The 21,830-nt window shown below is 47.1% G+C and overlaps 1 protein-coding gene across 1 annotated transcript in view; it reads left to right on the top strand.

Moving 5' to 3' along the window:
• The window catches only part of LOC144717162 (alpha/beta hydrolase domain-containing protein 17B-like), a 30,042-nt gene extending 12,019 nt beyond the window's left edge, over positions 1-18,023 (top strand). Inside the window, exons 3-4 of the mRNA XM_078592492.1 lie at positions 2,482-2,661; positions 17,156-18,023. Of these exons, the coding sequence (XP_078448618.1) occupies positions 2,482-2,661; positions 17,156-17,384 (409 nt within the window). The 3' untranslated portion in view covers positions 17,385-18,023. The remainder of the gene's footprint in view (positions 1-2,481; positions 2,662-17,155) is intronic.
• Positions 18,024-21,830: the final 3,807 nt, after the last annotated feature.

The raw sequence follows: 21,830 nt of genomic DNA, 5'->3' as shown, positions 1-21,830 counted from the left end.
TAAAAGTCAGCAAGAAAAAGAATCGAATGCTTCTCGTGCGCCAGGGTCCTCTGAGGACAAGGGGGGGGGGGTCGCGTTTTAAAGTGAGGGGGCACAGAAAAAAACGTGTCTCTCGTGGGCTCGGAGGGACGTATTTGATGAAATATACAAATATACGCGTGACCCTGGGAAACCGTGGCACCGTGTCTCACTCAAAACCATTGTTGAAGGCTGCCGCTCGCAGTGTTTTATGGAAAAAAACACACCGGACATTATAAAACGATGGGGAAAGTGCTAGTTATCTCTTTAAAAAAAATTATTTGGAAGTTTGCTCGGGTTTCCCCCCCCCCCCCCCCTTTTTCTTTCCTTACCAACATTTTAAACTAACCCCAGAGACGTCTCTAAAAACTGGGGAAGGTTTCACCCTCCCATTATAAATGTCTTTGTGCTTCATCACGGTCCTTATTGCCACGTGCATCAATATTATGTTGCATTGTTTATTTGCTCAAGGTGTTTGTGTTTACTATACTCATTGTTTTTTTTTGGTAAAGTCACGTATGTAAAAAATATAAAAATAAAAATTATAAATAAATCACGACGTTTCGAACGCAACACAAGCGATCATCATCAGGTGGAAATGGGGTAAAACACATAGCGAGGGAACACATGGGGGGGGGACATCACGCACATAGCACATAGAGAACGGTGAACTGCACGGAGGCAATACAACAAGAAGATGGGATTACTCTTTGGTTCTTTCGGTAAAGTCACGTATAAAGATAAAATAATAAATTTAATAATAGCATATTACGACGTTTCGATTGCAACACAAGCAATCATCATCAGGTATAAAAGAAATAGCAAGAAAAATCTAACCAGAAAACTATAGACAGACATATAAGCAGACAGATATCACAAAGATACACAGAGAGAAAACACGTATCGGCACAAAGAGAGAGATCGTCTCTGTGACGAGGCCTTAAATAGAGAGAGGGGGCGGGGGCGGAGAGAGGGAGGGGGCAAAGAAAAAACTAGCATGTCAATGAGTACGACGACGTGTGGTACGGTACGCAAGCTTGAAAATTACGAAGACGACGCGTGGTATGGTACGCAAGCTTGAAAATTAGGTGAACGGGAGAGAGACACACTAAAATTAAATAACCTAGCAAAATATCTAAATGTATTGTAATGCAACACAGAGAGTCGGTCACCACACAATTAACGCATAGCCTGGTTGATTACGTATTTCAAAGATTGCTAAGTTAGAATTTAAGTGTGAAAATTCCAAAGAGAGGACACAGGCAGAGAGAAAACAAAAAACCCAGAGAGAGAGAAAAAAGATAAGCTTAAAACTTCCCCGTAGAAGTGGTTCAATCTTAATTTTGATGGGAGACGAGAACTCAACAAACCTTAGAAACATAATGTGATGCAAAACCAGTCGGCCAACAATTTAATTTAGTTAAAAATGTTTTATTTTATTTCTACATACGTGACTTTACCGAAATAAACCAATGAGTATAGTCATTTCTGCAGTCACGAAAGCTTCAATTCTATATTGTGTTTGTTGATTATCGCAGTGGTTAGCCGACTGCGCTGCACTGCAAACCCGACGACGCGAGTTCAATTCCCACTCGCGAACATCTGAACCAGTCCTGGGCCTCCCCGAGGGCGACTCGGTGCGATTTGTAAACATCGCCACTCGGGAGAGAGACGATGGCGGCCAGGCGTGGTGCTGGCAACCCACCACCTCTTGTGCTTTGCCAGCCTTCACAGGCGCTTGCTAACAACAACAACACTTGCTTACAAAAGTCTATTGAGGCTGTATGGGTTGGGGAGGGGCGTCTTTGTTTATCTTGAGGCTTGTTTATGGAGAATAGGATCCACCAGGTGGCTTCAGTAGTGATGTAATCAATCAGCCCTTCCATGATTTGATGAACTGTCATGATTCAGTGGACAAAATGATATTTTTTTTGCCCTTGTCATGCACGTAAACTCCAAAGTCAATGGCTACAGAGTTATCATAACCCAATCGCAAAAAGCATCAAAAGTTGGTGGTTTCCAGTGCAGTTCGGCATGTCCTCATCTCCTTTTCACAGCCCTCTGCTAGTAATGGAAATTCCACATACCTATGGCATGGGTGAGACTGTCCAAAGGACATCCACACAACGGCCAATACTTGTATTACACGTAAGTTTTGATAAGTGTAAGAAACAAAATACATGTATTATCCCAGGTGTCAGTGCTAAAGGCTCCCAAGTGCCAGCGCTGATCTATAAATCTTTCCTATACTTTGCACTCCTGTAATTTTTGTATTGTGGTTGTAACGTCCTGACCTGCCTCTACTGGACATCTGTGAAAAAGAGCTTTATAGCTCATCGTATTCTTCCAGTATAAATAAAGATTCTGACTCAATGACTGTTTAACTGTTCCGTTCTTACCTGTCCTCCCCGCCTGGTCCCCTTGTCATCCTGTGCCCACACCCCTCTCCCCCCCCCCGGACAGGTACGCGGTGCTGCCCGAGAACATCATCCTGTACGGGCAGAGCATCGGCACGGTGCCCACGGTGGACCTGGCGTCGCGCTACGAGTGCGCCGCCATCGTGCTGCACTCGCCGCTCATGTCGGGCATGCGCGTCGCCTTCCCCAACACGCGCCGCACCTACTGCTTCGACGCCTTCCCCAGGTCGGTAAAGACGCCCGCGCGTCGCCAGGGCCGTGTTGTCTCACGGAATGTTTTCCTGGTTGCTCGTAGACCGGGGTAGTCCTAGAGACATCAGCACCCTGTAGAGGGTGGGGATGCGGGGCGGGGGGTGACTAGGCCTAAAATTAGCACCATGTGTGGAAACGTTGTCTGGGTTGCCGTGCCAGACAGACCCAAAATGATATGAACGGCCCCGCTTGTCGCGATTTGTCTGGGCGTTAACCAGGTTTCAAAATGACTTTTGTATTTCATTAGAATTTTTATTTGACCTTAATTCCAGAGATGTCGACACCGTTTGAAACTAGTTGGAAACGGTGTTAGACCAGGCTCGAAAGAAAGCTGTATCTGGTGTGGACCAATCAGTTTCAAAGACAAATGCATATGCTTGCAGAGTGTTTTTTTTGTTTGCATTCTGACCACAAGTATTGTGGTTAATGCACACATGATGATTCCTTGTAAAAGGTTTCAGTTTGGTGTTTTAACATCTTAGCACCTGTTTTGTTGCCAGAAAAAATGAGAAAACCTATTCTGCATTCAGACACTTTTATAATCAGGATGCCAAAAGACCTCTAATTCTTGATTCAAATCTGCACTCCAAACCGTGACATTCATTGAATTACCACTTCTCCGTGACGTTGGCCAATGTTGGGGATTAAATCCACATCCCTTAATTGGTAGCCTATTATGCAATACGTTCACCACTAGGCCACTGCACATAGACTTCACACATGGTGAATGGTTTAATTTAATATGCATTATACTTTGTGTTGTGAAAGATGGCTTTCCATCTCCCCCTCATTCTGTACTAGCCCTGGCCACTGCATCCATTCATATACACACCCACCACGTGTAGGTTCGTTAAACAAAACTCCGCTCTATTGATCCTGTCTCTATTTTAATTAGTGTGTGTGTGTGTTAATAATAATTACTATAATGCTTCCAACACAACACACTTTTTACAGCCATTTGTCCACTAAGGTCTGGAGAAATATTCTACGCCCCTTATAATCAACACAGTGTGAGTGTCATACCATACTTGTCTAGCGGTGGTCACTGCGGGTTCGTGAAGGTGGGGGTGACGCCCCCTGGACCGATTCAGATATCGCTTGCCACTGATGTTAGCGGTGGCCGGGAATTGAACTTGGATCGGCGAGGTCACAGTTGGGCTCGCAAAATACTTCGCCACCGCTGTGCCCGAGACTGCAATGTTTTTTTTATTAGATTATTGTTGAACTATTTCAATTGGTTCTTTCACCACGGGGCAGACAAGAGTGGGCTTGTGTCACATCGAAAAATTTTGGCCATTACTCTGTCGTGCTTTTTCATATCTAGAAATCAGATTCCCAAAGCTGCTGAGTCAGCATGGACGGAAGCGCCCGATATTTAGCATACAGACCAATGGGCAGACATTTTTTCTTATGAGCGGGCGGGAGCCCCTTGAGACTATAGATCTAGTTTTACAGGGAGAACCTGGGTTAGAAAGGAGCTACAGGGAAATGTAGTACAATATATAAATATTAAGCCTAATGCCATAAATAAACCCTTAAATTGTGTATGGTGTGTCAGATACTTGTCGCAAATGTATCTATACTGCCCTTGCGTATTGTCACATGGTGGGATGGCCATTACAATTGTAAAGTTCATATTGTGTAGTCTGAATATATCCATTCATCTAGAGCTCGATGTATTTCCGACCGTCATCACCTAGCCAGTGAACTGGAACACGTGCACAAAGCTCTCAAGATGAATGGATATTCAGACTACACAATCCATAAAGCTATCACCCCAACCGTTGGGAAAGAACCATCTGAGCACCCAATCAAAACCATCACCTTGCCATACATAGCAGGGGTCAGATTTCCAAAATCATGAGCAAACACAAGATCCAGGTTCTATTTAACATGTACATAAAATTCGTGATCTGATCCCATGTGTGAAGGATATGATCCCTGACATGCAAATACCCCGGCGTCTACAAACTAAGCTGTGTCTGCGGCAGTAGGTACATTGGGAAAATTAAGCGACATGTCTCGGACCGTGTTCGTGAACACAAGGCAGATCTGAAACACGATAGGAACAATACCTCGGCCTTGGCTGATCATTGTTTTAATGTGGTGGGCTCACACGAAATTGATTTCTCTAAGACGAAGGTACTTTGCAAGCCCACTTGCTATTGACAAATATTCATTCATGAAGCCATCCATATATATAGATACAGACACAATTTAAACCGAGAATATGGGTACAAACTGAGAAAGCACTGGAAGGACGTTATCAACCAGTTTAAGTCATAATTGGCTATGATGTTCCGATCCTACCACCTTCCAATGTTAGTTGTGCTTTACGCCCATTTCAAACTTGCGCTTTCACAGTCACTTCGCATGCCGACCCCTTGGTTGTGGCTCTGCGATCTTCCATGAACCTGCTAATCTCTCTTTAAGATGCAAATTTTCACCTGGCAGCTCTTTGATTGGTGGAAAACCAAGGACCATAGGGTTGGCTGCCCACCACTTACATTTTCATTGGCTGCTGACATTCGGGCTACGCCTGTTTCAAACCCTTATAAACAGTTTGCCTTGGAAGCTAACCCCCCTTTTTCCTGAAGACGACCGCTTGTGTTGCGATCGAAACGTAGTTTTTTGTTATTTTTTGTTATTTTCTTTGAACCTATCTATGTGACTTGACCGAAATACCCAAAGAATATGAATTCCTGCAGTCACGAAAGCTTTAAGTCAATATTTAATTGTAAAGTTAATTAATGAAACTTGATTTGGAGCTTTCGTGACTGCAGGAATTACTCTTTGGTTCTTTCGGTAAAGTCACATAAAAATAAATTAAATAATAGCTTACAACGTTTCGATTGCAACACAAGCAATCATCATCAGGTACAAATGAATGAGAAAACAAACCTAGTAAACTTAGAAATATGATGCAATACAACACAACAATCGGCTTACATAAGTCAACACCCTACCTGGTTGATTACATTCTTCCAAAGATTGCTAAATTTGAGAGCGAGACAAAACACAGACACACAGAGAGAGACAAACACCATAGGCACACAATCACTTAAGGCTTTAGAATGTGTCACTTCTGCTTGCTTAAGGAATACGTTGGGAGTGCAATTTAAAGGTAAATATCAAGAAGTGGTGGGGTGACTCAGGAGACAGATCACCGAACCAGCAAATGCTGAGATCCGAGATTCAAATTTGGGTTTCAGCCAAGTGCAATTAAAAGAGGTTCTCAAGTTTAGCCACCAATGACTGCCAAATACCGATTATATCAAGGTTGGTTCTTCATTTAATTTAGCAACGTTTCAAGTATAATTTTAAAAAGTTGACATTTCACTGCCACGCAATGAACATTCCTCCGCAGCGCAGTGCGCGGGAAGGAATCTCTCCTAATGTGCGAATACAAAAAAAGGTCACCTAAAGCCATCTCAGAGGCAGTTTTGTAACATCACCTTCTGTGGGCCGTTCTCTTAACACACAGGGTGATGAACTGATGTACAAGAGTTTGAGTTTGCACTTGGTCTCGTGACGTCTCATCATGAAGTTCCAACGTATAAAGTTGAGGCAGCATTACATAACTTGGTACAAGCACGTTTTATTTAATAATTTGTCATAAGTTATGCTTAGCTGGTCGTTAAGTGTGCACCCATGAGACCGGTCATACGCTCTAATCTTTCCCCCCCTCATCCTTCCTAAGTGCACACAGACAGGAACTCTCATTCGCCATTAATCAACAAGGTCGGCCGTTATCTGTGTCTTGGCACTGCGGTGTCGTAGGTGCTCCGTTAAAACAATTTGTGCCGTCCCATCCGCTTGTTCCCAGGCTGAACTCCCTGTCGCACGGAGAATTTATTTTATATTTAATCTTAATCGTAGCTTTGCATTGTGCCTCCTTCCTTTTGCATTATCATTGTCATTTCTTTTGGCAAGCGGAAGGTTTGAATTGGCGTAAATAGCACTGCAGTAAATAAAAGTGGAAACTCACTTCCCTTCAATGTGATCCAGTGGCTCGTGCACTGCGCTGTGAACCCTGCGAGTCGACTTCGGTGCCAGTTGATATCCGAAATGACCCTGATCTGCACTGACCATCGTGGTGAAGTATGGTCCAACAACCACGACGACTGGAACGGCACGTGAGTTTTTTTTATTCGGCAGTTGATTGACAAAAGGGCCGCTGACAAAAAAAAAACATTGTTTCCAGCTCACAATTGAAATTTCCCACGCGTGTTCTTTGCGAGCGCGAAAACTTCGCTACGCAGCAGTAAGTTGGCACATTGTCATGATCAGGAAGTTGTATTGTATATTTATTTGTTCTGGAGGGGAATGGGGGAGCCTGTGACGGCTGTTCCTCCCGACGACTTGAGAACATCTCGCCGCTGGGTTTATCGCGGGTGGGTTTACCATTCTCTTCCTGGAATAGCGTGCGTTCTCAGCCCTCCAACTTTTCGGCTCCACCCAGAGGCCGCGAGGGGTTAAACACACACCCCCGTTCACTTCACGCCCAGATTTGGCTAGCGTCGCGGTGTTCCACTGTTTTGTTTGCCGGGTTTTAGTGTCGTCATCAGTGGCTCCCTGGAATCTCTTTTGTTTAATACAAAAAGAAAAAAAATCCCCGTCTCACTTTCCCGTTGGCGATACGTACATGCGGGCACGGATGGGGAGATCAAAAGGTTTTATGAGAGGAGGGGTTGAACTTGTGAGTCGACACGCGCTTTTTCATTATTCGTTTTTATAATCTCCGCTAATGTCATAGCACCTTGTTTAATTATGACCATGTACGGCTTGCACTTTCGTGTATAACCTCAACACGGGCGCTACCTGCGCATGTCTTAACGTTCGTGTTCCTGTAAAATCATTGTCAAGATCGTCTGAAACCCGAAGGCGATGAAGGTCCACTTCTCCAGCCAGTCCTCCCCCATGGTCCGCCGTGTTATAGAAGGCCTCTTGCAAGCTTGAACCAGTGTCGCGACAGATCTAATGAAGCCACGAGACCCATTTACAATGTTTTGTACTTAATTATAAAACGAATGCAACTTTGTTATTTTGTCTCTGCTCTTATAATTCATGTTACAAAAGCAGTACAGGGGTGAGCAAAAACGCGACCAAGAACCACAGAATGAAATCTCCATTTTACAAATGCAGGTTTATGTTTTTGGCTAAACCTTTAATAGATTGCGCACGAGAGAACCTAATAACAGTTGGCTAAATTGCACTATTTCACAAATCATATAATTTGTTCATTTTATATTCCCACCATTATGACAGCACAAGGCTATTGCAAAGACACTTTCTCAAACAGTCTGCAATAGTTTCGCAGCCTGTGCACTGATGCCTTCTTTATTGAGGGTGATATTGGCACGTAAAATAAAGGTTGATCCATTGATTGACTCATGACTCATGTTGCTCTGTTTTCTCAATGAAGTCATTTGTGAAAACTGCCTATTTTTTTAAAAACACGTTTTCATTGCCTACCTTATTATCATCGTCGTCGAGATCGTCAACATGTTTGTTATTGTGCGTTTAACTCAATAACCAAACAATACACAGCCGCCATCCTGTGTACGTGGCATTGTTGGCAAATGGCGCCACAGGCACTGCTGAGAGCCAGTACAGCGCACAGGCGAGGAGTGGTGGCACTGTGGATCGCACACTCCGTTACGATCCTGATAACTGGATTTGGTTAGTGGCAGCAGTGTGCAGTACCAGTGGCAATCAGGTGTCTTCAGCCTGACCTGGTCAGGGTCAATTATTACCTGGCATAGCTGAGTTTTGTTTTTTACAACTGGTCACGTGATCGTTGTATAATTTTTCTCCGTTTCCTTTTTTTACGTTCAGTCGTCTGGTATCCATGGATGCAGTCTCAAGACATCTGTTGAATGGATCACGCTCACCTGACCTAAACATTAACGTCAGCTCATGTAACAATTTTTACATAATTGTGTTTCTCAATAAAAAAAACGAACGTTGAGCTAGAGTTAATTATCAGTTTCAGGTTCCAAAGGTGATAACGGATAAAGCGGCGATTGTCTAGCCTATGGCCTCAGACTTTATTACTTCACAGCTCGGATTATTTTAACCCTATGAGAACTGTGTGTACCATTGCATTCACCTTTTCCTTTATAATTTCAGACACAAATGTAATGTGCACCAAGTGATAATGGCAGTTGTTTGGTAGTAACACTGATGCCATTTATTTACCTGTGAAAGCCTCTCAAAGTTTCAAGTCTCTTCGTTAATGAGATTCTTGCTACATTGGGGTTCTTCGGCCAATTACGTTTCTTTAGTTTCTGAGATCTGACGAGATTCCGGCGCTTTGGGTTATTTGGTTGTTGTGTATCGGGACCAAATCGATTAAAACCGACACGGCACAGGAGCACCCGACCCCACAAGCAATCTACAAACGACTATCTAGCTTCTTATTTTAAATCATTTACGTTTAAAATATATTTTATTGCCAGCTATATCCCACGTGTGTTGGCAAAGTCTTCGTTGCTGGGAAAATTAACCGTCTTTTTAGAGATCACCTTCAGTTAGCCGCGCGTCCCGTCGCGTCAGGAAGTGGTTCCGGAAGAGAAGGCTGCACAAATCTACTTCAGCCGGGCCTCGGTTACCCGACACCGTGCGGCACAACTTCGTGCCCTCCGCGAGAGAGCGATTCGCTACGTGTCGGCCATGTCAGCCATCCGATACGTTGATAAATTTTAATCCTCGGAGCTGCTTGCCTGAATTGAATGAAAAACCAGACTACTTGCGATCGTTTTTTGTGTCATGTAATTGGTGACTGAGCGAGACCCAACAACTCAGGGCAGCCGAGAAATGGGTTCCATCACAGGCAGCTCGCTCACGTTTTGAGTCCAGAAACTTGGTATTTTGTCCATCAATGGTAAGGAACATAGATATGAATACATTTTATCATCTGGATGAGGGCCTCATCCCGATGATACGTGTATTATATTTCGACGCACAATTTGATACGTGTATATAGTGAGCACGAAAATCAATTGCGGTCGTTCCCGTCAATCCATCGTCGCGTGGCACGATGCATCGTTGCGTCTTTTAAAAGCAAGAGACGGCCAAAAAAAAGAAGAATCTGCTCTTGAATTGAATCGTGACAAATCGTGACAAACCACGAACCGTGACAATTTGTCACGCTGTCTGCGGGAGTGTGCGCGCTGCGGCGGCGGCGTGCCGGGAGGTGAATTGCTTTACATGCCATGTAACGCACGCGCGCTCGCGGATGCACGCGGCGTACGCGATCGTGTGCGCACACGCGCGCGCTGCCCTTTCTCACGGCTCCCCAGCGGCCGCCCCTGCCAGAGGTACTTCGCAGAGCTGCTTCCTGTCTGAAGGAAACTCCCTTGATAAACCTTCTCACCGAGGCCCCCTCCACCCTTGCCCCTTTTCCAGCAGCTGCTCGCTGTGTGGTTTGGTTCGATGGCGCGGTGTTTGATTTCACACGTCCATTCTCTGGGAGAGGACCCCCTCTGCCAGACACGGGCTGGCCGCGTTGCGTGTGTCCGTCGTTCCCCTTTCATTTGAGACGGCATGGTGTTACAAAAACAGTTTGCCTCGAGTCGATATTGTTACCTTCACAAAGTAAATATTTGATCGTGGATATTGTACAAAACGTACGAGGGCCTCCGACAAAAACAACCGTGAACGGCGCTCCGCCTCGTTGGTTCTCGGAAGCTAAGCAGGATATATAAGCCTTGATGGTGCTTGGACCGTATGACCACCACACGCATTAACGGATTGTTATAGGCCGTGACGCTATGTGGTAGGCAGCGGAGGTGCCGTGCCGAATGCTTCATTTTCCTGTACTTCTGTGCACCTGCGGATATGCTCTCCATCTTCGCCAAGCCAGCACAGACCAGCGTGGCGAATTATGGTTAAATAACTGCCACAACCCACGCGGCTTGGTTGAGGCCCTCATCCAGCAGTGGATTGACGTTAAGATGTACAATTATTATGCCCAATTGGTCGCGAATATTGTCGAATTTCCAATTAAATACTTTCTGGTTTTGGGCGCAACGCACTTGCAGTCTTGTTTTAATATCTGAACTGACTTGTTTTGCGTATTCTGTTGTTGCCAACAAACCGAGTTGGAGAAGGCGTGCCGCTTGAAAATTACTTAAATAATTGGATCATTGAAAAAACAAACACACCCCGAGTTACACCTGTTTACGGTTGAGCAATGCATCGCTGTCAATTAAAAATCCCGCTTTGGGTTTTATTTACTCGGGTGTTCAAGTAGTTTGTGTGCAGAGACCTGAAGGGTATAATGCCTTGGGCGCAAATCCATAGCTCAATCATGTCCTTGTGCTGCAATTACCGATTGTGCATGACAACACCGCTACGTGACGAATGTAGGTGCCCACACTCCCCCCAGCTGTTAGGTTCTGTGCAGAGTTCTGCTTCCTCTGTTGAGGGCGTGATCGATGTTGGGTCTGAGAAACAAGGGAGGGGGGGTGCCCCTGCCGGGCAAGCGGTGGGTGTGTGGCTGGTTTGTTGAGTGGGTGGTAGTGCTGGGTGAGGACGGAGGGGCTGATATGAGCGACGGCTCCAGGTTTCCATCCAAAGTGTTGACTTTTGCGTGACTTGCTCGTTAGTCAAGGGCTTCTGGCTGTCAGCCGTCCGAAAGAGACGGAGCTTGTGCAGGAGGGATCGGGGTGCCCGTTCTCTTGTTCCAAAGATGATATGTGAAGAGAAGGAGAAAAAACGAGGATGTGCAGCATTTCAAAATTTGATCCATCTCGACACGATCGTTGAAGTTTTGTATGACTTCACTGGAGAGCAATGCCACCATAGTGGTGTACTTAAGCACATGCTGAACCTCTCTGGAATTTAGAGTTTGTGTGTTTTTTTTTGCGCATCTGCGTTGTGTGTGTGTGTTTTTTTTAAAAGCAGTTTTATTACCCCACTTTTCCCCCCGGTTCTTCCTTTGCATTGCAGCTAAAAATAATGGCGCCATATGGTCCGCCCGTATTCCCCGGGTTATTGCACTTGAATTGGTAAATTACGTTTTAGCTTTTTAACCCGCGTGGGATAAATCACTCAAACGTGAGTTCCATGTGCACCATATGACTCCGTGGTGGTGAGAAAAATGGGGTTTCCCCCCCCACCACCATGAATTTCCTTTGTGGGGGGGGGGGGAAGATCAGCGCAACAATTACATGTGCTCTTTGGCTGCAATAATTAGATGAATGGGATCATTGAGCGTGTAAAAGCCGAGCTCTCGCGGATGATCGCGAGCCGTCTGCGCGCTCGCAGCATCGTCGATGTGCTCTGCCATTTGCCCAGGGTCTGGCTTTCATTGCTGAAAAATCTCCAGCGTCTCCCTCCGCCGCCGCCGCCGCACTCGATTTGCGTGGGAACCTGAAGGTGTCTTTGTTTAGCGTGGCTCGTAATTGTGATTCCTTTTATTTTTGAGTTCCTTTGGGAAGAAATTGGTGTGTGGGGGAGGGTGGGAGGGATGGTGCAATGGGGGTCAGGATACCAAAATAAATAAAATTTCCTAAAGTGCTGATAGGGAGCTCAGGTGTATTGTCTATTAACTACTCTACCCCTCTGGCCTTTCAATGTGCTGTAAACAATCACCCGAAATGTCACCTATGACAGAATTTTTAGATTTAACGCGGTGATTTTGACGATTACGTTGAGGATTTTTTTTCTGGAAATAGGATGGTAAGAGGTGTGTAGCGGTGGTCTGGTGGTCACGCAACGACGCAAGTTCAATTACCAACCGTGGCTAATTTCAGCGGCGAGTGATTTATTTAACCGGTTCTGCCCCCCCCACTACACCACACATTCACCAACCAGCACTAACCAGTGTGGTGAAGTACGCTCGAATTTCCCCCATGACCAGCACTGCAATGCCTTTGACAAAAGGGTGATAAAACAAAGTTGTAAAAATGCAATGATGAAGCGATGCTGGCGGTTGCCTTCTTGGCCGACCGCTGTCCGCGCTTCCCGAGGTGCTGTCGTTAAAAGTTCTGCCCATCCTTGTTCGTGAGTTCTGCCTGCCCCGGGGTGTCCGCCGCTGACGCTCGGCCGCCGCTCTTGTCAGCTCCCCCCCCTCTCCCCACTCCATCTGTGATCTGTGTTGCTCAGAAGCTGACCTCGGGAATCCTTTGCACAGCTGGGATCCAGCGCGATTGCTTTCTCACAATGGCCCAGTGTTGAAATCGGCACGAGATTCCTCTGTGATCCTTGCCGCCTGTTAAGCAGAACAAACCCTGCCCTGCAGTCAGACGTTGGCCTCCTTGCCCCGTTCTAGGTGGCGTTTGTTGTTCTTCTGCCGCGGGTTGCTTATGCAGGAGCGGCTCTCCCAGCCACCGCTAGAAACAATAGACAAGACGCTCCGTTGTTGAGAGCACTGCGCGTGCGCTTGTGCCTATGTCTGCGTGCGCGTGTTTGGGGAGCGGCAGTGTAAGCGGTTGAGCTGCGCTACGAACCCGGCGACCCGAGTTCGATTCCTGCTCACGGCCAACACCGCTGACGATTATCTGAAACGGTCCTGGGCCTCGCCTAGGTCGACTCGGCCTCAAATGAGTACCCGGTGCGGTATGTAAACTTCGCTACTGGGGAGACGAAGGCGGTCGGGCGTGCTGCTGGCCACCCACCCCCTTGTGTGCTGTGCCGGCCTTCATAGGTGCTCGCTAACAGCACTTGCCCCTACAGTCTGTGCAGGCTATACTGGGGGATCTTTGTCTTTGTGTGTACGCGTTCATATGTGCACATGCGTGTGTGCTCAAACAGTCTGTTAAAGGCAACATGGAGGATCTTGGTCTTTGTTGTATAACTGTGTGTGTGTGTGCCCATTCTTGTGTGTGTTGGCGTGTGTACGTGTGTGGTTTAGGAGAGCTGCCGTGTAGCCCTTAGCTGGCGGAGGTGTGGTTGGGGGTCGACGAGGGGGGTTCTGGTTGTAAAGGAGCCAGACCCCTGGTCTCAGGGGCAGCATCCTCTGCCAAGATTCGCGTTCTTGCACTGTACACTCAGGTTCAGCGAGCGCTACTCTACAAAAATTTGTCAAGTTTCCCTTCTGGGTAAAAAAAAAACTACGCGCATTGCAGAATGATGCAGTGCACGATGTATTTTTTGTTTTAAAGTCCACATGAGCACGATCAGTGGAGCGTGCAGCCATTAACCCTCATCCCCCCCCCCCCCGTGGGTCAATGGATTATCGCGATTCAGGGGTTGCCATTTGATTCCCGCTTCGATTCTTTTGCATACCGTAGCTGTGAATGGTAGCATACGCTCCAGTGGCTGGCTGCAGGGGTTACCCGAGTTCATTACATACAGCATGTTTAACATGTACAACTATTTTTGTCAATACACTGCTGGATGAGCCCCCCCCCACCGCATGGGTTACGTAGTTTACTTTACAAAACTTCGCCGTGCTGGTCAGTGAAGGCGGCGTACTGTGCGATAATGGATTTTGCCGCACCGACCTCTGCTTACAACGCAGCCCCTCCGATTCCCCCGCATCTCCTGATTAGCACGGTCGGCTACGTACGGTGCGAAAGAAGTTCAACGTGCTTGCGCGTACGTGTATACACGCACGCAATTCGATGTGTGTATTGGAAGCTTAAGAATAGATTATCAATCGACGATCCGACGCGTCGTTTACACCCCCCCCCACCTCCGCCTACCGATAAACTCGCAGTTTAATCATCGTTGGCCGTCCAGACCATAAAGGGGCACTCGCACCGCTACCGCTAAATAAGGTGCCCTAATAGTTTGCAGATATATACAGAAACTAAATAGCTCGACACATTTCCCCCCAATTTCATTGCAAACCTTGCAGTCTCCTACGCCAACTGTGCCCGTAAAGGGGTCGTGTCTGCTTGACCTCGGCGTCCGACGCGCGGTCACGCTGGCTGTGAAAACCCTGCAGAGCTGAACACCGCGTTTCCTGCACGCCCAGCCAGCATCGCCCTTTTCTTTTCGCTATAAAGTCTTGCCATCATGAAAACTTGAATCCTGTTATTCGGCTGATGGAAAGGGAGGGGGGCCGGAGGTGGGGGTGGGAGCAAGGGTGTTGTGCAGCGTGCAGGATGGGTTACTGTGGGAGCAAAAGTGCTGAAAGGTTGAATTCTTGGACCATTATATTAAATACAAACGCTTAAGCTGCAACTAATATCAATTTGGCAGTTCTCCGAGGCCCATCGGAGAGGATGGAGGGGGGGATTTGCGAGTAATTGAAAACACAGCCCCGGTTCCCCACCTCTCTCCGGCAAAAGTTTATTCTGCAGCCGAGGGGGGGGGGAGGGGGGCACTCTGTGGGCCCTCCGTGGGCCCTGTGCGGGGAGAGCCGACGCCGCTGGCGTGGCGGCGTTGTTTGCCAGGAGTGACGTGAAAATTTTGCTTTCATAAGGGAAGGGGAAGGAACTCTAAGAGGGGCGAAATCTGCTGCAATCGTCTCAAAATGTTGTTATTGCTGGTAATTTGTGGGGGGGGCAGAGGTTTGGGGTGCAAACGCTTGACCTTGACGTCGTTATGTAGATGACGGGAGCTGGTCCCGCACTGTTGTGATTGTGGCGAGTTACTGCCCATTATCATCTGTGTATGCAGGGGAGGCACGAGCACTGTACATGAAGCGGCTGTTGATGCCTTCGAATGGATGATCAAAACTAAATCAGAATCTTGATTTGCACTGGAGAAATCCGATGAGCTACGAAGCTGTTTAGCACGTGCCGCTATGTTTCGTCGGTGGCTTTTTAAGCGCGATACGGCAGAGAGCGGCAGGAGCATTTTTTTTTATTTGAGAAAGGCTAAAGTTCTCGTGGGCTTGTACATTTATTTGTCTAGAACTTGCTCTAGAATGTGATTTCCTTTCGGACGTTCCTTTGTTTCCTCTCGCGGCTTTGTTTGCCCGTTGTTATTGTTTGGCTCTAATACCTGCGAGAGTGGCGCCGATCGCCGGCGCTGAGAAGACACGGCGCACATCCCGCGCGCGTGGAAAGGGGGTGGTGGGGGTGACCGGTGACGTCGGCGGGATGTTTGTCCGGAGGGGTAAAGCAAAAAGAAATATGAGGACAGATCGTTCAGTCGGGACGTGACTAAATATGACTCAGAATGTCCCGTGACATCACGCGCTTTCAAGTTGACCCACCTTGTTGTATAATTTTAAAGGAATTGGAATTAAAAGCCGTTGGCGCAATCGTGCGTGTCAACCTTTTTAACTCGAGCGCGTCGTGATGCGCGGGAAAGATGTCGCCGCAAATACTGCAGCGCGCACACACGCTCCCCCAAGGTGAAACGCGTGAAGGCTAAGCAGCATCTTGTGGTGGGTGTGGGAGCTGGGGGGGAGGGGAGGGAGAAGGAATTCACATCAGGGCGCTAGTAGAAATCGATTTGCATGCAGCGGAATGATTGCCCACACTCCTATGGGCGTACGAGTTGCTCCGATGCAATTGCACTTGCAAGGCAGTTGTGATTTATGGAGCATTTACGTGTGAATGCCTCGGAAGACACTGTACAAATAGGGGGAAAGCGCACCCATCTGGAAATGATAATAATCATTTGCATTTGTAAGGCGCATTTCATCTAAAAAAGGTTTTTTTTTTGGTTATTAAATAGGGTATCCAGATGTTTTATAGTCAAAGTGCATTTGAAGACGCTTCATAAAGAGGCAGTCATCGGCAGAAGAGGGTCCTTGAGCCTGAACACAAACAGGGGTCCTCAGGAGTGTGGATGGCATGAGGATAGAAGGAAGTTCCAGTGGGAGCAGCAGCAGCTGAGAGCAACCTCCCGCAAAGCGAAGGCAATCTTTGAGATTCGGCGATCGTCTTTTTGCGCCAGTCAAGGTGTTTGCCCAACTCTAAGGCACTGTTCTTCAGTGGCTGTTCTTCCACGCTGCATTTCGCAATACACCGGCCACCAGATGTACAGTGTTAACCTCTGTTTGTGGATACTGTGTACTGGTACACAGACACTTTCCGTAATCGCACAAGTCTAAAGCATTTACCCCAATAACATGACTTGCCATAGGAAGGAAGAAATGTCCGTTCCTGGTGTAAATCGCCAATTTGGATGAGCGCACCGTCTGATGCTTATCCGAGCCTGGGCGATGCTTGGATTATTTGACACCATCGTGAAATGATTTCTGTTTATCTCAGCGTAGCTGTCTGATATGTTTACAGGTCGTGCGGCGTGCTATTCGTCACGTCCGATGTTTCGCTCCACATACAGGGAGGAGCTCGTCAGGACATTACGCCGGACGACACGCGAGTCCAACCCTAACTTTATCGGAGAGTTGTGGCAGCGTAACCCACGAAAAATTACGCAGCGGTATCTCTCCGAAGCTGTTCTCATTTCCGAATGCGTTTTCTCTCCTCCCCACCCCCTTTCCCAACACTCACGCACGCACCCGCGTCTGTCTGCCCACCCACCTGCCCACCCATCCACCCACCTGATGGCGACTTTACCCCCTTGTCCCGCCACGGGCCGAATCCGGGCAACAGCATCGACAAAATCTCTCAGGTGTCGTCGCCGGTGCTTGTGATCCACGGCACGGAGGACGAGGTGATCGACTTCTCGCACGGACTGGCCATGTACGAGCGCTGTCAGCGCGCCGTCGAGCCCCTCTGGGTGGAGGGCGCCGGCCACAACGACGTGGAGCTCTACGGCCAGTACCTGGAGCGCCTCAAGCGCTTTGTGACGCAGGAACTGCCGCAGAGGAGCGTGCCCTGACCCCCGAAGGTCGCGGCCACCGCCGCCGCCACCATCACCACCGCTGCCAACAAAACCACAAAACCTTTGAAGGTTCCAGAGGAAGAGGGACTGGCAACGTTGGACTGGTTGGTGTGTTACGAGTGGCAAGCGCGGGGAGCTTGGCGAAAGCGCACAACTTACAACCTTTCCAGTAATCATGTAAACAAAGGGCACTGACGAAAAGATAGTGGTTCACATTGCCACTTGTTTATAAGAGCATGACTGTTATTTTTGTGGGGTTTTTATTTTTCTGTTCTTTTCTCCTGTGGCCAGATCTCTCTTTTCCTTTGTGTGTTCTCCCTTCCTACCTCTCTCTCCTGTTTTTCGTTGTTGTCATTCCTGTGAAGCCGGCTGTGAAATGTTTATAGTCAAAACGGTGCGCAGTCGTCGCGTGGTCCTGTGTGTTCGAGCAGACACAAAACTATGCAGTAAAACTTGCTCTCGTTTCGGAGAGAGCGCGAGCTTAAGCAACTCGTCTCGCCTTGGGAAGTCTGGTCGCGCGGGAGAGGAGAGAGAGGAGAGAGAGGAGAGGAAGGGATGGGAGAGGAGAGAGAGGAGATGATGAGAGAGGAGAGGAAGGGATGGGAGAGAATAGAGAGGAGTGAAGAAATGAGAAAAGAGGAGAGAGTCAAGAGGGAGAGAGAGAAGGGGGGATCTCAATATTTTGCGAGTTTGTACAAAAGTGTAGCGCAAGGCCTTATCAAACGAGCTGTGAAACGCTGTGACGCCTGATTTTTAGTGTTTTGCGGTTCGCCGACGGAGAAAGAGGGGGGGTGGTGGTGGGGGTGTGTGAGATTTCTCGTTATCGGTTGAATGTGTGTACAGGTTTAAAAACACAACGTCCGTGCTCTGCTGTCGAAAAACAAAAACCACACACACACAAGTTGCACAAGAAACACGAGCGAGAGAGAGAGACGCAAAAGCGAGTCGTTGAGGAATATCTCAGGTGCTGGAGCGTGGCGCACCCTCTTAACCCCCCCCCTCCACCTTGGTTCTGGTAGGGAAATTAACAACAAGCGCTGTCGACTGCAGAAACGGAAGACGCATTCAAATAGCCTGCTGCATTGAGACTTGCGGTCTTTCTTGCAAGTGCGTAAATCAAGGAGGTGTCCGCCTACGGCTTTTCATCTGCATGTAGAAGCGACAGCGGTGTAGGAAACAATTCACTTCTAATTGTTACATTTATTTAAGGAACGTTTCTTTTCTTTTGTGCCGTGGTTTATAAATCGCTAACAAGATATGTTGATGATCGTTGAAAGTATTTATCCGCCTGTGCTTTGACGATGCAAAAAAAAATATGCAACTGCTTCGGGAAAACAACATCGGGGGGGAGGGGTGGGTGGAAGGAGGCTCGATTTCTCTCTCGAGCGTGCGAAACCGTGCAGTTTGAAAATTATTTTCGCTATTTCTCTCTTTTCGGTAGCTGTTTTTGTGCATGTTTAGCGGCTTTAATAGAAAGAAAAAAAAACTAATCTCATCTCTTGGTGAACACACGGTTGCAGGAAGTCGATTGCAGGTACTCGTTAAAACTTCGTGAGAAAAACCAACGGACCTCTGCAATGTATGTTTAAAAAAGCGGACCACGTGATTTTTTTAAGTTGCGTATATTTTGAATGCCAATTGCTACTGCGTTTAAGTGTGGGGTTTTTTTTTACGTTGTGTACCGTCGTGAAACATATTGAGCCTTTATCCCGTGGTGCTCATTGTGAACTTATTGGAAATGTTTTTTTTTCATAGCCTAAAGCGCTCGATGAAATATGGTTGGTTGTGTGTTTTTTTTTACTTTTTTTTATTAATAATAAAGCATTTTGTTGTTGTTAGGAGATTTTAATGAATTTGACAGGTACTGGTGTGTAAAAGTCATGTGTATTAATTGGTGAGCTGTTAATCTTTGTGATGCTGATATTTCTGTTCTCCCCTTTATCCCTTTTTTTTGCTGATGCCCCCACTGTTTACATCCCTTTTGCAGGCCTGCCGAGTGGCTTTATCCCAATAACGAATAAACAACGTTTGGCAGCTGTTTAAAAAAAAGTTATAACAACGCTAATAACCACAGCAACAAACAACGGGATATGAATGGATCTGTGCGGAGCTGCCTTAGAAGTTCCTGGTGGCACGGGCAGGGGGGGGGGGTGGCTGGAGGTCCGTGGCAGAATGCCACTTGGGGCCCTCTTTTGCAAGGCCCGTTGTGGGGCCCTCTTTTTGTGCGAGGTCTGGGGAAAATGCCCCGCCCACCCGCCGCCGCCACCCAATCTCTTCTAAACGTCCCTGGGTCTCTGTAATAATCGCCTAATAGAGAAGGACCCTCATTAGCTATCGCCCGCCTTAGGGTTGTTTGTACTCGGGGAAAAAGGCGGGCCGCAATGTAACCGAACGGACCAATTTTGGAGTGTGGCTCATCCCCCCCCATCCCCCATGAGCGTGATTCGTGCCGTCCATGCCGTGTCATTGAAGGGTTTTAATGCTTTGGTGGAATTTCTCCTCGGGTTTTTTTCTTTCTGGGGGGCTGCGGTGGGGAGGGGGGGGGCAAACAATCCGCACCCCCCCCCCCTTTACCCGTGCTTGGTTAGAGGTGGTGGAACCAAATGGCTGAACGCTTCTGAACGTGCGGGGCTCAAACTGGCACCGTCAGGACGTGTGCGGGGACGTGAAAAACGCGACCTTAACTTATTTTAAGAAGAAAATAATAATTCTTGAAAACAAAAATATATTACGATGACAGAATAACGGTACGCCACTTTTCCATTTTATCCTGAAACGTTTGGAAGAAAATGAACGGAGACGGAAACCGTTGGCTACGTAAAACGGGGGTTTCAGAAGTACGAGTGAATAACACTAATCTTGGACGGCGATGCGATGTTGCCAGCGGCATGTTTTTTATATACGGACACGACGGTCGAAGGGGTACGTTTCGTTACTGATGCGCGGCACGCCAGAACCACGCGAAGCGAATGCTGTATGACCACGCCTCCACCTTTTAATGCTTTTTTTTTCTCAATTGTGAATGTTTGACTTTTATTATTAAAGGAGAACACTTTGGCAGAAGTAAATGTGATTGTTTGAGCGCGCCTTGTGTACAAACCGTGCATTCGGCCAAAGATTGCACATTTTGCGTGTGCGTGCGTGTGTAGACTCTGTTGACCGTTAGGACGATTTGTCGCTTACGAAATGTTGCCTGTTGTTGGGTGCACAATTTTTTTTCTTTATGGAATAAAAAAAATGGAACAAGAAAACGAAGGTGCCCGCGTTTGAATGATTTTCACTGCCGTTACGTAAAGTCCGTCGTCACGCCGGGTTACACGACTGCGGCCTTCCGTTATTGGTCGGCGAGTGAATTATTATTACGAATCTTTTCTGTAAAACAAAATATTTGTCTGCTTGCGAAAAGTAACCGAGTTATACCTGACACCGGCGGTGGCATTGAATTGCGATCGTTTTGATTCGCACTCGGATTCAAATGTTCCATAATACAGTTTTTACGTGTGGATATTGCTCACGAAAGCCTACGTGTTTAAACAGATTCAAAATTAGTTTTACGCATGTTGAGGTTCTTTCGCACCGTACGTAGCCAACCGTGCCAATCGTTGGCGTTGTCGCCTCTGCTATTTCTCGGTTGTTATTTTCTGTTTGTACAGTTTTGGTTTGCTCCCTTGGGTCTAAATTTAACATTCGAACGTGATCCCCTTCTATTTCAAGTTGTGTCTGTCGTCAGAATTGGCATGACAAGCAGCGCGTTGCTACATCTGAGAGCGCAGAAACCACCATTATCATCGCGGCAAATTATATTATTTGTTGCACATTTACAGTTATTTTAACCTTAACGCGTCGATACCGGCGACGTATTATCCGCACCAAGTGATACTGCAGTCATGCCAGATAATAATGCCCCTTTATCCGCAAAAGCCTTTAACGAGTCAACAACTTAAGGTTGAGTCTCGCATCGAGATGTTTGGCCTATCATTTTTGTTTTCTTCTTAGTGTTTTGGTTCGGGTCACAATCTCACGTAGGATTATTTCTGTTCCGTGTCAATAATGTCCGAGGCTCATAGAGCCAGACTAAATCATCTCATCATTCTTGAAGTTCACTGTTAATTCTTGAAGATCCAAGCCATGCCACATTTAGGATTCTTAGTGTTCGCTATTATCTCCCGAGGTTCACAACCGTTTTTTGGCATCATTGGAAGGGTCGGTGTTGATGCCCGAGGCTCGCATATTCAGACTGTGGAGGAGTTCCTATCCCTGGGCAGTGTGCTCATGGCCAGCTCTGGTTTGGCGGCAGACTTTTTTTCCGTGAACCAGTCGAGCGGGGTTTACTTTTTCATCGGCTGAATAACGCCATGTGGAAGGCATCTGCCTTGTCACCAATCTCCATGTCTTCTTGACCCGAATTCCATTCCCTCTGTGTGTTTAGGAAAGATAGAGACA

The sequence above is a fragment of the Lampetra planeri genome, chromosome 3 (genome assembly GCF_965212315.1).
Source record: "Lampetra planeri chromosome 3, kcLamPlan1.2.h2, whole genome shotgun sequence".
Classification (NCBI taxonomy): Eukaryota; Metazoa; Chordata; class Hyperoartia; order Petromyzontiformes; family Petromyzontidae; genus Lampetra; species Lampetra planeri.
Note: the sequence above shows the minus strand (reverse complement) of the source record. Positions and strands in the feature narration are given on the sequence as shown.